General features: G+C 38.6%; 1 protein-coding gene across 2 annotated transcripts in view; it reads right to left on the minus strand.

Moving 5' to 3' along the window:
- The window catches only part of tab2 (TGF-beta activated kinase 1 (MAP3K7) binding protein 2), a 40,106-nt gene continuing 21,810 nt past the window's right edge, over positions 1-18,296 (minus strand). The window contains exons 2-8 of one of the 2 annotated variants that reach the window (XM_084432423.1): positions 13,845-14,018; positions 9,707-11,291; positions 8,705-8,865; positions 6,152-6,245; positions 3,524-3,622; positions 3,163-3,276; positions 1-1,906 (exon numbers count right to left, since the gene is read on the minus strand). In XM_084432423.1, coding sequence (XP_084288549.1) covers positions 1,770-1,906; positions 3,163-3,276; positions 3,524-3,622; positions 6,152-6,245; positions 8,705-8,865; positions 9,707-11,291; positions 13,845-13,946 — 2,292 coding nt within the window. In that variant the 5' untranslated portion in view covers positions 13,947-14,018 and the 3' untranslated portion in view covers positions 1-1,769. The remainder of the gene's footprint in view (positions 1,907-3,162; positions 3,277-3,523; positions 3,623-6,151; positions 6,246-8,704; positions 8,866-9,706; positions 11,292-13,844; positions 14,019-18,296) is intronic. The other variant, XM_084432424.1, reaches the window with a different exon arrangement.

An 18,296-nucleotide genomic window follows, 5' to 3' on the forward strand; every position in this document is an offset into this window, starting at 1 on the left:
TTTATTTTTGTTTTAATTTTTTTCCTTTTTTATTTTTTATTTTATTTAATTTTTTTTTACAAATAACTTATCTATTACAAAGACAGTTTTCCCAGCTAAGATCAAAAACATTGGATATCCAAATAATTTTTCTCCCCCTTTTCTTTTAAAATCCATAAACATTGACAGACAGATCTTGATTATTTCTTTGGGGTTTTTCAAAAGTTAAACTACCACAGAAAGAAATGGGTTTTTTTTGGAGCCAAAAATAAGTCTCATCTCCGAAACAAAGCGTAGAATGAATAAATTTTCTCCACAGCAAAGTTATTTTTAGCCTGGATACCAGAAACCAGCATTTGGAAATTGTGTATTCATTTGTTTCATAAATAACGACCTCATTCAACTTTTCAATGCATGACTTATGCATTGAGCACTCTTGTAAAGAATGAATGGCAAAGCATTCATTTTCTGAAATAAACTTTAGGTCAATCAACTAAATAAAGTTACAAAACATTTCCAAGGACCTGTTTCAATTCTGCAAGCGAAGGCACTGTGCACATGATCCGTAACAGAGAACCATGTAAAGACTGAAGGCACATAGTGAAACATTGAGCTACACTCAGGGACACGATGATCTGCGCTTCCTGTGCTTTGGCACTTTATAAAACCTGAGCCATAAAGGCTTAGCGGTGTGTATTAAAAAGCCCTTGTGAATACTCATCCACTGTTAGGAAGGGCACCCATACACTACGGGACAAAGTCTTGTCTCTCAAACCCACATTACTGAACATAATCTGAAAAGCGTTATCAATGCGTAGCAACGAAACATTCCTTTCTTGGCACAAAGGTATAAATTCTCCTAATAGTAAACCTACATTCCAGTTGTCACATAGGAAAGCACGTGTTATCTGAGGGCGTTATGGATTTCCTGTGAAGTCCTTTGACCGCTCTGAGGTCAAGTACCTTATTAATAAAATCTAGATCTGCATCTGCAGCTCGTACACTGGATAGAGTGCTTGACAAAGAGCATTGTTTTGTCGTTTACCGTCGCACGTTTTAGCATCCCTTTAAGTTCTCACAAAAGCTCACGATGGGAAACCATTCTCATATGAGAAACAAACAAAAAAAAACAACACCACATAGAAATAAATGAAGTCTATAAAGCTATACTTACAAGGAAATACATGTGAAATCTTTGAGAAAGAAAATAGGCATCAAAAAAAGCTCATTCTAAAACTATGTACAGTAAAATCTGTGTGGCGGGGACTCCTCTGTAAACTGTACATCTAAAGCATGCAATTTTTTTTTTTTTTCTCACATTTTATTTACCAAACAAAAGAAATTGCGAGTTTAGCAGATTCCACTCATGATCCTTTTGGGAACAGCATTCATAAAGCAGTCAGAAACTGTTCCCATGAAAGAAAAGGCACACTGGCATCCGTAGCCACACATGTAAACCGTGTGGATGTAACAAACGTGTTAATATCACTGGCAGCACTGAGCCTCTTCATGGATCAAGCGGGTGAAGTTTCCCTTGATCTCCCACGCGACACACAAAACTCCCTCTCGACACAGAAGCACACATTTTGTACAGAGACGAAAAGAGCTGTAAACATCATCCAGTCTTCAGTGGACATCACAAGACAGACAGACACACAATGACACTGTGGGGGGAAAGAGGAAGCTTTATAGAGATCCTCCAACAGGTGTGTCCATGATTCCCTGGAGGAGGCGAAACGGTGGCTGTCGACACGTTTGTGTGTGTGTTGCATGTATTGTGTGTGTGTGGCTCAGAAATGCCGTGGAAATTCACACTCTTCACAGCGGTTGAGGGCGGGGTGGTTGAGGAAGGTGCAGGCAGTACAGCTCCACTGAACGCCATCATCCTCCTCAGGCTCCGACATGACCCTCACATTCCTACTGCTCTCTGGAAGAAAACGCATCACAATCGTTATCAAAGCCTGCGTTCAAGTTCACTTTATTTATATAGCATATTTACAACAGCCACTGGGCTGACCAAAGTGCTTTACAGAACAACCAGATAAATAATAAGAAAATCATACCTGCATAACAACACATAAAACACACATAAAAGCAGTAGGGCTGGGTAAAAAATATATAGATTTCTCGATTTTTAATCAATTCTCATTTTTACGAACCGATATCGATTCTTAAATCCCAAGAATCGATTAGTCATCCTGTTTTCAGTTGATGAATGAATGTAACATTGTAGCGCATCCCATCCAATAAATCGCAATAATCTTTGTGCTTTGTTACTATTGATATGAAACAAAGTGTCATATTTCAAATTACGTCCATTTTCTTACGAAATTCAAAAACATGAATAGCGTTTTGTCGCTGTGGCGTGAGATCGCTCTGGCTCAGCTCTAGAGAAGCACGTGATCTTCTCCTCCGCCTTAATAACACCAGTTACAGCGCGAGATAAACATGAATGAGCATCTGAAAGTGTGTTAAAAGATAGAGTACAACTTATCGAAGTCCGTATCATGTCACATGGAACCGCCCAATCAGTGTTTCAACTGTGGAAAGACGTCAGTAAAACAGCTTGTAAACAATGTCATGTAACGTCACATTTACCCAGTGACCATAAACTCGTTAGTCAGCGAGAAAAAATTACTCTAGAGAGGAACATTTTGCTAAATATATGCACCATATTACATATTCATTATAATTTTTAATGTTCTTCAATTTTTAATGCATGTTTGAATAAATCTGGCAGGTTTTTGTGACAGTCACCATTTAAATGTTTATATTTCATATAACTTTATTATTATAAAAATAAATAAAAGTGTAATTTAAGTGTTTGTACACAAATCAGTTCATTTTTACCTTCAATATTACAGTAGGCTAATGAAGCCTATAGGCTACCACTGACTCCCATAGTTTACAGCATTAGTGAAGAGATTTGTTTTCCTTGAGAAAATTTGCCATGTATTGTAGCTGATATCCAAAATAATCAATATTGAATCGAAATCGAATCGAATTGTGAAATTTGTGTCAATACCCAGCCCTAAAACGCAACAAAAAGCTAAGAGCAACCTTAAAAACGGAGTAGCAAAACAGTATCAGACTCAAATATAAAATAGTAAAATAGTAAAACCATCTGTGCAGATCCGAGTTAGAAGGAAAGAGGTGCGGAGACAGAGAGAGACAGAGACCCACCCATGGATACAGCCATAGAAGGTGGTACAGGAGGTAGAGACGGATCTCGCTTTAACTTGGAGCTGACGTTTATTTTGCGCCCTCTCCTGTCTAGAGAACCTGTGAGATCTACACCTGATCGGCACCACGACACAATGGGCCGATCGGCAACAGAGAAATAAAGACAGAGAAAGAAACTGAGGATGAGAATGGAATGAAGAGGCAGTAAAAACAACTTTAAATAAAATCTTTCAAGGGTTCATTGACAGAAAAATAAGATATACAACATCAAAAAAGAGAAGAAGAAGCAAAAGTGTGGCAAGATCTTATTGTAAAGTGCAGAAGAGACGAGATTAAACGTTTTTTTTGTTTAACTACTGACCTGGTTTTGTAGGACCTTTAAGCGGTTTAGGAGCTACAGGACCCAAGAATCCAAGGTTGTCATAAAAATTGTGAATTGCAATGGGATTAAAGTCTGGTCCTAAAAATCAGAAGAACAAGCCGTCAAAAACACATTTGCATAAAATGGGACCAATAAGAGAAGCTGAAATAAGCAGCAATACTTTAGGGAGATAATACATTTTAAAAAATTGAGTCGTCCATCTTGATTTTCTTCTCATCATGCACACCACACACACAACAGGCAAAAACATCATAAAACACAAAATGAAGCTCCTGAATGTGTTCCTGAATGTCATCCACAATGATTTAAGTTCAAACTAGTAAAAAGAAACAACAGACACTGAAGTTAAAGTCATTTTTCGGTTCGGTCCAACTCAAACCATTACTGTGATGTGTACTTTTGTACAAGTTTGTGAGATTTACATTAGTCTATTTTTGGAACGGTTGTTCATATGAAACGTAATTAAATATACATAAATATCTGAATAAATCAATGTTATTCAATGCTAATTAAAACTACATATTATTGGTATTTGGAACTCATTGATAGGCTACTAAAAACATGAATTCATATAACTTAAATGATGATAGATTAAATGATAGTCTGTCAGTGGTTCTCTTTTTTATTCTTCTTTTTTTTTGAATAAAAGCTTTGAAAGGGTAAAAAATAAAGCAATAAAACCATTTTTTAAAAGCATAAAACATTCCAAACTGCCAGAATAAAAAATAAAATAAACATTGCTACTTTAGTGTATCTTAATAATCCCAATAATCCTTTTATGTATTAACAACAGCAGTAATGCTAACAACAGGCAAAATAAATGTACAAAATCTGATGTTTTCAAATGGAAAACATAAATAAGACAAGGGAACCCATCACCTTCACATAAATATAAGCATTCGTTTCAAACTACAGTTTTAAAAGGTTTATGTGTTGTTTAATGGGCTAATGAGTGAAGAGAAGGGAATACGCTGGAATATGCATACATTGTCAGAAAATTAAACAACGAATACATCACAATTACCGAGTCCATCTCATCTGGCATGTTATTAGAATGATTATTATTAATGTTTTTGTCAGTCTAGATTATTAAATACCTGCTGACAGAGTGCTGTTTTATTTACCGTGTGCGTTTACACAGACCTCCTCTCACAGCGATAATTGATTTCTACATAACTGACATTATTTAGATGTTTAAACCAACTTGTGGAAAATGGGCATCCGATGACCCCTTTAATGGTGGTCTTGTGTGTAATTCTCAAAACATCCACAAGATGGCACCATTTATTGATGACTCTGATATTACAAAACCGATACCCGTTTGTGGAAAAATGCGTAAAAAATAAATGAGTAAAATCGATTATCATCATATCCTAAAGCTCTTTCCTGATCATAACCCTTCATTTTAGTGATCCCAGTGATATTCTTATGAGTTTTTCAGAATATGAGCATAAGAATATAAGAATATGAACTTATGAGTAATGTCTCTCGGCCATCTCTCTTTCTACAGTCTTTCTTCAAATCTCCCTCTTGCTCATTCTCTCTCCTCCACCATCATACGCCCCCTAATGCTGATTGGCTACACGTTTGTTGTTGTGTCTGGTTGTGTGATCCGACCAACTTTCAAACAGCATTTTTCAGATATCGCTTACCTCTAGGGTTGGGTCTCGTTTTTTTAACGATTCCGATTTTTATTCTGCTTATCAATTTAAGATTCTTATCGATTCCTAATTTCGATTCCAATAAGGTATAAAAAAAATAAATAATTCACATTTAGTCTCATTGCAAAACGTTTAATTGTAGCTGAATATAATAATCAAAAATCAACAGGCTAAAACACTTACACAAGGAACGTTTGCCTGTGGTTTAAAAATACCATAGAAAAAAATACTAGCACAACTAATATAAATTTCAAGCATTATTAAAGACAAGTAAACACTCAGTAATTAAAAAAGAACAAATAAAAAAAATAGCAATCGCAACAAATAGATACAACTGAACAAAGATACAATTGAAATAAACAGTTTAAGATTTTCAGGTATTGAGGAACAGAAACTGCAATAAAATGTAAAATAACACTGCGCTTTATAAATAAAATATACATTACAAATATATTTACAAAAGTTATTCAGTCAAGAACGAGTGAATTTTCTCTGTCTTTTGTTGTTTGATTAGTGTTATTATAGAGACGGCCGCAGGAATATTAGGCTGCTGTCACTTTAAGAGTTTCACGGATACAATATTCTTGAATGGTTTAAAGTCACTCACAAAGGAATCGATAAGAGGAATTGAAATTTTAATTTTATAACAAGTATCCGATTCCTGACCTCAAGTATTCGATTCCTGAATTGAAATTGATAATCGATTCTCTACCCTACTTACGACACTTTTAAGACGCTATGCACTCAAACTTCTGCGCAATACTACTGATATTTGAGTTATTCTGTAATTTATCAACATAGTAATTGTAATTACTAGTAAAGTACTAGAAAAGTAATTGGCCTTCTGAATTTGTTAAAAATTTCACAAAATTATTTTGTCTGGAGCCCCATAATGCCACACCAGGACATATCCTGAAAAGCTGCGGAAAACTAGCATGGTACTCACCTCGTGTCTGAAGGAGGTCAATCTCTTTGGTTAAACAATCAATATCGATCTGTAGAAGCCTATTCTTACACCTCAGCTGTTGCATCTCCTCAATCTGAAAATAAAGAAATAAAAAAAACATAAGTGGAAGTGTTCAAAAGTGCATTGTGTTGATCTATTATAAAATACAAAATTACATACAAAATTAATGGTCTACCACTCGTTTGTTCCTTTGCATTAAGTCCGCCATGGCATTAAGCTCATACTGGCTCGACATGATGTAACAATTATTTTTTTAGGCCAAACTAATGAGACAGACCCACTTATAATCCGTAAAAGCATCTCTATGACTCAAGTGTGCTAAAGACTTCAAGCTCTGATGCAACATACTAGAATATTTACACTTCAGCGTATTTGAAAACAATCATTATCCAATTTAGTAAAGAATCATAATTATAATCAGTGTGTCAGAGCAAATGTTAGCACACCTAATGTAGAGTTAAGTGTGTTAGCGAAGGCTGTTGCGATAACCACAGTATTGTAATACAGCGATACTGACAAGCCAAATGCAGAGGAATGCGAGCAACCGCCGCAACACCGATGTTCACTTTTGCTCATAAGGCTATGCTCTTCTTGTTTAACACTTCATGCATGTGTATTGAATGTCAAATAAGTTGATAATGATAAAAAGAGTGAAGAATGTTTTTTATTCCGCCAACTTGCTCTTTTTTTACTTAAGACTGTCTACAACTGTGTTTTATACAGAAGCTCAGTGGATTTGCTAGCCTGGGAAAACCCAGACAAACTTCTGGCAAATTTAGATTTGCTCTGCAAGTAGTCTGGCAAAGAGCCCATTCAAGCCGATTTCTAATCCGTCCAAATCGCGGCACCAATCAGAAACGTTGAGGTGGGCTTTACACGATGACGATCGCTCTGATTGGTTGTAGGTCTATCCAATTGCGCCCAGAGGCATTTGAGCGACGTCCGTTGGTGAAGCGCACCAACTTTTAAATGTATTATTATATTCAAATTGCAAACACATGTGGACCGTCTCCATGAAAGACCCACTGGCAGATGAACGTGCAACTACATTTCTCACCGAAACGGTAGGAAATTAAATTAGATTTAATAGAGGATTTTAACTGTGACAAGATGATTGACAGGGCAGTTTACGTGACAGGATGCACGCGACAGATCCGTCCGATAAAGATGACGAAGTAGTATGTCCCAAAGCGTGTTAGTGTAACTAGGCGAATTGGGACGCAGCATATGGCTTTACACGATGACGATCGCTCTGATTGGTTTTAGGTCTATCCAATTGAGTTATTAATGAAGCTTTGCCAGACCATAACTCAGTTACTTCTGAGAATGGTCTGGTTTTAACCAGGCTATGGATTTGCACTAAACAAGCCTAAACAGACGATTAACTGCGTCAGTCCTTCTTTAGGTCAAGTCATATGTTTGTGGAAAAAAAATACGCTTGCCATGTCCGAAGAGGAAAGCGAAATATTTGTCATAGCATCCTGTCAACATTTAAGGGTATCGTGGCATCCGTAGTCGTAATTGTGATTAAAAACTCGATTGATTGTGCAGCCCTAGTTTCAGTTGTTCTTGGTCAGTTCTCGGTTATGCATTGTGTGGTTTGCGTTATTCTCCTGCGCGTTCATTCAGAGTGTTTGGATTATTAATAAAGCCTGTTTTGGAATCTCCTCCGTCTTCGTGGCTGCTGACCACATCGTAACATTTATTTGTTTGGCAATCATGGGCGTCAGTTTGGTTTGAGATGTGCTGGGGACAGAGAAGCATTTGATAGTGCATTTCCAGAAGTGCTGGGTACAATGACGCATTCGGTTTTTTTTTCTCTTTCGCCCAGGTCATGTTCTGAAAGACGATGTCCTGTAGCTTACTAATGTAAATAAATAAAAATGTATACAAAAATGTGATGATGTCTGACTCGTTTTATAAAGAAGAAAGCCTTAAGTTTTCAAAAAGCATTAGACATATGACCCACTATTCTGCTTCATAAGTACCATGTTGACAATATGACATGACGTGGTTTAATGTACCTAAACAATGATTACCAAATTTCTCTCAGATATTGCTCCTCATAACCACTAAAACCGGTCAAATAATCAAACCAAAAGTCAAATTATTATGGACGTAATCTGACATTAAGCGTTTCTGCTTCATTAAAAGCCTATTGTATGGAAAAAGCTTAACGTGGTTTAATGTACCTAAACAACGCTCAATGATCCCCAAATATCTCTCATATTGCTCCTCATAACCACTGAAAATTGTCAAAAAAATAAATCTAAAAAAAATAAATCGAACCCAAAGTCCAATTATTATTAAAAAAGTGGTGGGTACAAAATGACTCATGACGAAATCTAAATCGACGCCTATGATGGCAATAAAAAAAAAAAAAAAAAGAATAATGAATAAAGAAAATTGAAAAAAAGGCAATAATACAGCATATGGCGATACTGAGCCACTCAAAATCACTGCAAGAGAAAACCCTTCACCCTGACAGCCCTAGTTAGAGAGTAAGAGAAATGAAGAGGTACATTAACGTACAGATGGTATCTGACAGACTGAGTTGGAGCGCTGCAGTCGTCTCCTTGTGAGGTCATTTTCCATCTCGTTGACTTCCTCTTTCAGCTTCTCCAGCTTTCTCTTCTTCAGCTCTAATTCATGCCACAATCTCTCCATGCGTGCCCTCTGATGCACTAGCAAAGCTGTAAATACACACAAGTAATCATCAGATACATGCACAATTTCATGTACAAACCTGATCACATTTGATTAACTATTAAGAGTCTATGAAGTGATAAAACAGCATTCAAACCCCATTTAGCATTCAGCTTCTTTCCATAATCTGTAATATAATCGAATTTGAGTAAACAAAATATTTGACAAGTTAGGCAGGACTTGAGTTCATCAATCAGAAACTGACTGGACTGTAAAATAAGGTGGTGAATGAGAGTTTGTGGTGGATTGTGGATGGTTACCCTTCTCCTTCACACACTTTTGAGAAAGCTTTTTGACCACGCGACATTTTTTACAATTTACTAATATCAATATTGATGCTAAAAGGTAGAAAGAATGGTATTGAATATTCCTTTTAAACATGTAACCACTTTAAACATTTAATGTATGAAACTTCATAAAAGCAAATGTATTTTGGTGCCAATTAATTATGCAGAAAATATGAATCATGACTGTATTTCAAAATACAACAGAACTATTGACATTAATATGTAATCCTTATAAATTTCTTCAGAAACACAGGCCAAACTTTGGGTTATTTTTATTGGCAAAATATCTGCTAACACTTTATTCTGATGATCCCCAACAGACATCAGTACCTTTGCAACTATATGTCAACTTATTCTACCCACCCTAACCTAACCCTCTACTAATAGTCTAATGAAAGTTAGTTGACATGTAGTTGCAAAGTTACTTTTAGTTAGTAGAAAGTCTACAGTGGACTCAAAATAAAGCATGAGGCACCATTCGCAAAGCATTTAAAAGAACGACACAGTTCATTACCAGAACCAATACAAGAGATGAACGTACCTTGTGTGTACGCAGCGTCGTCTGCACCCATGCTGAGTCTGCGAGGCTCTGAGCTTTTGTCCCGGTGAGGTGAAAGTGGGTCAGACTGGTACAGGGGATCCGGCTCCGCGTAATGGTGATCGCCGGGTAGGCTGAGCAGGTTAGTTGGTTCAAACGTTGGCGATACCACTCCAGGAGACACAGCTGGTGGTTTATTGGGGGAGACAGTGATTTTAAAGGTGTATTTGGTGTTGGGCTGCGTTACCACCACACGAGGAGACGTGGCAGTGCCTCCAGCTGCCACAGAGGGACGAGATTTGGGTGGGTGGTGGTGTATATATGCAGGTCCCATGCTCACCTGGCTTCCTAAAGCCCGCAGACCAGCAGAACCCTGAAGCGTTGGATTGGCCGAGATATAGACCGTAGGCGGGTTTCTTCCCCCTCCATCATCGGCTGATGTGTTTGCAGAAATATAGAACTTTGGCTGCGAGCGAGGGGTGTTGGGAACAATGGCGCATTCGTCAGATGGGGTGGTAGCAGCAGTGGGTGGGGACGCAGAGATATACACCGTGGGCTGGCTGCGACTGAGCCCAGATCCTCCGATTGAGATGGGGGCAGAGGGACCCGTGCTGGCAGCCAGAGAAGACGACGAGGGACAGGACGAAGATGTGGAGCTACAGGTGGCTCGTGGGGAAGAGCCCGAGCGCAGGAGCGTAGCGGTGGCCGTGCTCGAACCACCAGCCCCCCTCTGTGGAGACTCCAACTTTATCTCAATCTGATTCTTCCGAGGCCCAGTTGAGATGTTCTGGATGTTATACTGGCTAAAGGAGGCAGCAGACGAGCTTGAGGAAGGCGAAGGTGACGAAGAGGAAGCCTGTGACGCCACAGCCGAGGGGATGGAGGGGGCTTGGGTGTTGGTGGGTGAACTGATAGGCATGTATACGTGTGAGGTTTGATGCTGGCTGCCGCTCCATGAACTCTGGGAAGCTGCAGGATGAGTGATCTGATAGATCTGCTGGGTAGGCTGGGAGGTGGGACTGTACTGCGCTCGTCCTTGTACCTGTCGCGTCGAGCCTGGCTGGGTCACGTACGGGCGAATGTAGATGGAGTTTGGACTGTTCAGACCCGACTGAGGCCCTCCATGTATGTGCAGGGAGGTAGGTGTATTTCGGCCGGTGTTGGGTGCAAGCGTCACTGTGATCGGGTTGAAGCGCGGGGTTGGCGGTGGTCCGTGACCTTTGCCCCCAACCTGGTATAGGCCAAGGTGCTGAGGAGGCTGCGGCTTACGAGTGGACTCCATGGCAGCGAATGCACTGAGGCTTGTGGGCGTGTGTGAAGGCACAGATGGCGTTTCAGGCTGGTAGAACTCAGAGAGGGGAGACAGCACGTTTAAAGGCCCATCGCTCACACTGGGAGTGAGAGTCCTACTTCCATTCATCCTTACTACATCTCGCTGCACTGCACCATGGGTATTCTGAGAGACGCCGAGGTTGAGTTGGGTCATGTGATTGCGAAGATCTGTCAAACTCTGGCTGCCTTCACTATACAAAAAACCAGGACTCACCTTGGCCAGGTATTTGCAACATGCAGCCAAATCGTTGTTATTCTGAGGAAAGAAGAGCGAGACAAATCTGTCAGCTTCAGATATGTCTGGGGTAGAAGCTACATTTAAAGATATACCCCTGGGGTAAGATGCCCCACCCCTTAGATTTGGTAGCGACAGACCCCAGTGGCATTTTGTTGCTGTTCATTTTATCATTTCATTTAATAATTATTATAATTCATGAGGATAATAATTCCAAGAATTACATTTCAAACATCATCACTCAATGTTCATCATACTCCTAGGGCTGGGCGATAAAACGATAACGATAATTATCGCGATATAATTTTTCTCGATAAAACGATATCAAGAGTTCGATAAACGTTCGATAATGTTTATGCGCCAAAAGCGGAACGAAACTCATTTGAACCGCGCACCACACGAACCATTAATCCGCTCGGGTCAAAGTCCAAACGGCAGCGCAGCGCGAGCTCACTAGAGCAGATGCGTTTACTCTGATCGCTCTCGTCACGAGATTCAGTGAGAAGCGCTTGGATTCAGCGAAGAACACAAATGTCTCAGTGATTTAAACCAGTTTAAAGGCAGATGAAACAGCGCTGACAAACAGGAGAAACACTGTGCGCAACGATACTGTCAGAAGGCTTTTCCGTCTACAAATTCCCATCATTTACCATGGATTTACTGTAACGTTAGCCTAGTAATATTAACTGCACCATGAAATGTGGGATATACATATTGAATTGTATTATATTATTAATGTAGACAATGTATTAAAGGACTAATGGAATATAATTACAGTATTTAATAATGTATTTAGGCTACTGTTTTTCATACAAATACCATAGAAACCATAAAGTTACATTTTGCCATGATAGTGAGGTGCTATAGGCACCTGGTTTTATATACCAAGGCAAGGGGTAACCAAAGAACTTGGAAAAGGACTGCAGAAAGAAATACTAATCAAAATGAAATTCTAAAGACAAATGGCACACAAGCAAACTAGAAAGGTATAAAAACAATTTACCAAAAACAATTTACAGAGGGAGTGAACTACAGAACTAAAAATCTAACAACAGAAAAAAGCAAAGCAATTAAGCTACAAACATGAAATAAAATATATAGAAACAAGATGTGATCTGTAGATCTGTTCAAGGGAAGTTTCATGGTGTTTTTTTCCCTATTCACCTGGGTTTTTCCCGTCTTAGAATTTAGAGAACAAATGCTTAATTTGCATAAAAAAATGAAATCTCAGACAACTTGCAATGGTGTTTTTCTTAGTTATTATGTAATATGGAATACATCACATATCATATATACACTGGGAACATTTAAGAGTGATACTGATTGAATATGTATGTCGGCCTTAAAAAAAATGACACAAATAATGCTTAATTTCACCTTAAAAGTTGGTATTTTGCATATATATATACATAAAAAAGGCAGTGAGCCTCCATTATATCTTTACTCTGACCCTTGACTATCGATCTAGAAACTTAATTTCCTCATCTTGATTGCCTACTTACAAAAAAACTAGGGGAAAATGGTCCAACGACTGAGCAAGATAGGCAATTTGGCGGCCATTTTGATATGCAAATTAGAAGGTCAAAAACTCACAATTTCGCTTGGGTACCAGTTTTTTTGGATTCAGCACCCTTGAAATATGTAAATGTAGGCCGGTTCCCGACTTGTACCCATAAATGCTCCTCACTTTCACTTTTTGGGTACATCCCATCTAGACTATTATCTGGTTGAAAACACTGAACAGTTATGACAGCGTCTCTCTGGCTCAGCGCCAGCCAAAGCGCAAACGCAGATTTGAATTTAGAAGTTGATGATCACACAATCTGAACGTTCTAATCACACCAGTGTGAATGATCGTAAGCATCAAAGGGGTTAGCTAGCGATCACATGCGGTGGTGATGCTTCTTACGTCCGTTTCGGAGAACCAGAGGGCAAATATTTCAACCGACAGCTGAGGTATTTAAGTGGCACTGAAATGAGGCACCGAAATCTGCGCTTTGATTCGGTCCGGTTACATACCGGTTTACTTAGGTACCGGTTCCATATTGGTACTGGGTTTCGGTACCTAACCCTAATGGGCTAATATGTCCTAACTATATGTTAAGTTAATCATTAATTACAAGTATGTCCGTGCTTAACTAATGCATAATTCTGGACCCTTAAAATAAAGTGTTACCAAAGTGTCTGCTCAAAGCAAATGCAAAAAAACGCTAAAACGCAAATGTAGTGTGAGATTTGATTTTATTCACCAGGAACGGGCTTGAAAGCCGTCTCTACATGACAGGTGGTTTGAAGGGAGGGGCTGTAAAATAACAGGGGTTAGTGACATCAGCGAAGAGTTGTGTCTGTATAACATGCATTGATGAATTTTGCGCAAATACACCAGATATTGTATTAAGACAATAAAAGATGTCACTTTTGATTTCATATGAACTTGTGACAAATTATGCTGGGTCGAGACGAAGTTCAAAAGGATGTTCAAAGTGCTTAGGCTTACAGAAGCACATTTGATAATAACCCTTGTATAATTGGCTCACAGGACATGGATGGGGAAGTGGAGCATGTCTAGCTCACCTGTAGGACACACTCAGACACCACGTCCTCTGGTACTTCTGGAAACTTTTGCCGCAGGTGGTGCAGAACCTGGTTGTCAATCTGCTGGTTTCCCTGTGCCATTCGTCTACTGCCAAAACAGAACGGACTTGACCTCAGCACGCACGCGTTGCTCACCCACTATCTTAGCATCTTCTGCAATTAAAGAGAGAAGACAGATATGCATATTTGTGAGACTGACTAACCAAATGAAAAGCACTGGAAATTTGAGACCGATGTAGTCCAATATATGAAGAGCTCTTTTCCAAAATGCGATGCGTTTGTCATGTCATTTTGCTGTGTACTGAACCTATTCACTGCTCCATCAACGTTTCATGCCAAATCGCTACATTTCCTTGTTTAAAATGTACTGCAAGATGCAGTTCCTTTCCAAACCGCGATAAGCGCCGAACCTATTTTTAGCCTAAACGCGATACATCCTCTCGACTAATCAGAATTCTCTCTCGCTCTCTCACCCTCAAGTCACTCGCGCGTATCGCGCCAGATGCTCAATTCGCCTCATTCGTGCCGCAGGACCTCCAGATGCGCGTAAACGCGTCTTTACATTGACTAAACATGAAAATCACTTGCGCCAGACGCTCTATTCGCGTTTGGTGTGAACGCCACTCACTCACTCTCTCACTCACACAAGGTCATGTCGTGATTTGTTTTATGTAAAGTGGACAACGGTTCTACTTTTTATGGGTTCGACACTTTACTGAATGCCAATGTATTTATTACTGACTTTTTTGTTTTTGTTTTTTTAAAGACAAACCATCAATTTTTGGAGAAAATGTACGAATTTATAGCGTTTTGGAAAAAAAATGTACGGATTTATAGCGTAAAAAAAAAAAAAAAAAAAAAACTTTGACTTTATTACCAACAATATTGTTGTTTGATTTAATAATCATTGGTCAACATGTTCACACTGAGCCAAAAAAACATTTTAACAGGATAAACTGAATATTCACAAAATGTGTGGGTCTAGGTAAAAAATGTAATTTTCCTGAAACCTATTTAAATGGATTTATAGCGTTTTGGAAAAGAGCTCCTCATATATAAGGAAACATTGGATCAATAACAGCCACTAATATCTTGCTGTGCTTAGTTACTATGCTGATTTTGCCAGTTTTCCCAACACTTTACACATTTAAAATGGTACAGCTAACAAATGTATTTTTCTGAGCAATCTCTTGGAATGATCAGAATTAGGCATTTATGAGTGCAATGCTGTACAACAATACAACTAATCTTACTGTTATGGTAAAATGTTCCAACATTTATAATGATCAAAATATTCTAAGGACACAGATTACAAATATAATCATTAAAGTAGTGGTTAAGGAGGCAGCTTTAGTCATCTAAATGTACTGGGATTACAAACCTTACCTACACAACACAGTTTGTGGAACAAGAAATGCCAGTTCTGTACCTGTGACGGTAACATAATTAACACTGGCAACCTTCCCAAAGACATTTTGCTCAACTGGAGGTTTACAAATCAACCAAACTAGCTGCAACTACAGAACTGAAAACTACAGAGAGACTACAACTCTGGACTACAACAAACACAGTGTGTTACAACAAAGCCAGCAAAAGTTTCTGCAATGTTACAAAACTTCAGGAAGAATTTAAGAGAACTAAAGAAGAACTAGCCTATTACTGAATGAATGCAGGACAATGTATTAAAAAAAGGCCAAACTATATTGCAAGGCTAGAAAACATATGGTTACAGTTACATAAAGTGTGAAACATCAATGATGGCTGTGGCATAGGCTGGGTTCAAAACACACAAGAGCTGGCAATCTCACTAGCTGACTTGAAACAAGCAGATCTTGGTCATGTGACTGCGTCGAAATATCGCCCTCTCCTGTCAGATGTGTGTCACACTCACCAAAGCTCCAGTCACACGGGGGTTTGATCCAGAATATTGCCAGGAAGTAACAAATCAGAGCATATTTCCATAGGAATATACACATGATTACTGCTGAAAACTACTGAAAAAAAGCCCCTTACGACACTTTACAAAGTAACAGTAGACCTATCACAATATTAACATACACATTTGACATATTGCAAGGAAACTGTAATCCGTTATAAAGCTGTAAAATACTGTTGTCAATGCAAACAATGAGGAACTTCTCTTTTTAGTTGGTCAAATCTCATGTTTGGATAGCCTTTCATACTGAATTCTCTTTCGGTGACTATACAGTATATTATTATTACTCAATACAAACATATTTAGAATCAAATATTTTCAGCTACCAACACTTTTGGCCAAAGTCAGTGACCAAAACAGACTAAACGTTAGCGCTTCTCCAATGGCACGCTTTGACTGTTCAGCGTCTATTTCGTGCACACAACGTGGATGAGCTACATCAGTTAAATATGTCAGCTATGTGGAAAGCTCCGGATTGACAATATTAGTTTCTCCATTTTAATCAGTAATGATATGGTTTCCTAAATCTATTTTTTTTTTTTTTTTTTTTTTTTTATGCACTTTGTTACTTTTAATATGAAGCAAAGTTTCAACTTCACAATTCTGTCGATTTTATTATGAAATTCAGGAGGTAAGATGTAAAGAAAAAGCCACGGACACTTTTCAGAACACAGTTCAGCTCTCTTCAGAGACACAAACATATAAAGCCGCTCCTCCTCAAAAACAACAGCAAAAAAACTCAGATCTGCACAAATCACGTAAATGGCATTTTAATGTCAGAATGGCAAATTGTCGAAAAGTTTGTAGCTATGATTAGCCTACAGGAGTAACATAATATAATTACAGTCATACTTGTTATGAAGCTATGGAGTTTTTGCATTTATATTTATAGGTTTTATAGAAAAGAGTTATTTCTTTACTGTGCTAGTGAGGAGTCATGCATGATTTTACCCATGATTACCATGATCTACAAATGTATGACACTATAGAACAGTGGTCTTCACTATGTTTTAGCCACACTGAAAGGACAATGTCCGTAGGAGAGCCATTTTTACCGCAAAAGTATCACAAGTTACATCCAGTCATAAATACCATGTCTGCTTATCAATCTGTCATCCCTGAACATTCAATAGGCCTATGCATGGGGAAAAAAGCATTCTTTATGATTTACCAGTCAAATTTGTAACTGAGACTAGATGATTTCCCTTAATGACAAAAAAAAAGCAGGATTTCCAGAATATATTCATTCCAGAATGACCTTAAAGGGGTCATATAATGGTACATGCACTTTTACAAGTTGATTGTACTGAAATGTGTGTTGGCAGTGCCTGTGCACAACCATCATAAAATGATAAAAATCCATCCAGTGGTTTTTTTTAAATCTCCTTATATGTTTTCCAATCTCTCAAATGAAGCCGTGCAACCTAGTGATGTCACACGGTCGGACGCCCCTCCCACGATTGTTGATTGACAGCAGCGTTTCAACACAGACTCACCCTCGTTCATGAGCGAGCTGTCTGTCATCATAGTCCGCGCATCATTGTTGTTGATGAGCAGAATGGTGTCTAAGCGAGTGTGGTGATGTGTTCTGGGGTGTAAAGAGGAACACAGCATCATTTTGATGTTCCTAAATCCGAACCGCTGAAGACGCAGTGGCTGAGTGTGTTTTCGAAGGGAATATTCCCCACGATCAACGTCAATGCTTTCATGTTTGCGTGAATCATTTCACACACCAGACTGCTTTACAAACAAGGGTCAGTATAAAGCTGGTTTTGCTAAGAAGCTGCTCCTGAAAAAGGATCGGTACCAACTATTCGTGTTCCTGCTGCACCTCCAGAAGAAGTGAGTGTAACGTTTTATTAACCTTTATATTAATATTTATATTAATCTTTTCAAATCGCTAGCACGCTTCACGATGAATGCAGCTATTTTTACACTCAGGGTACATTACGCCATGGTTTCTATGTACGACGTTCTCAATATAATTCATAATCCCACGTTTATAATGAACAACGCGTTATGGTTATTGTGTTATTACAAACGGTGTACGCACAGAACAGAGGGGCGGGGTGAGCAAAGCTCATCATCATTTAAAGACACATGCACTTAAACGGCGTGCTGAAAACAGAGCTGTTTTTGACCAGGTAAAATTAGTGTTTTCTTACAATACTAATGAGAATTTCTAATTAAAGTATATTACAAACTTTTAATTTAGACCCTAAAGAATCATATTAGCTTGTACAAAAATGGCATTATATGACCCCTTTAAGTTATTTTTTTTTCTACATTAGCCCATCATGTATCTAACCATCCAAGAGCACATTCACGTTAAGAGCTGGAAAGACCGCCATTACTGGCAACTCCGCAGAGACTGGATGTGTTTAAATGCACAACTTTTGTTTCAATCTGACTGAACTCATTCCGATTGATGAATCTGAATGTATTGTAGTTTACATGAACGCTTAACGTGATCGGGTTGATGTGCGCGTTTAGGC

The sequence above is a fragment of the Rutilus rutilus genome (genome assembly GCF_951802725.1).
Source record: "Rutilus rutilus genome assembly, chromosome: 15".
In the NCBI taxonomy this organism is placed as follows: Eukaryota; Metazoa; Chordata; class Actinopteri; order Cypriniformes; family Leuciscidae; genus Rutilus; species Rutilus rutilus.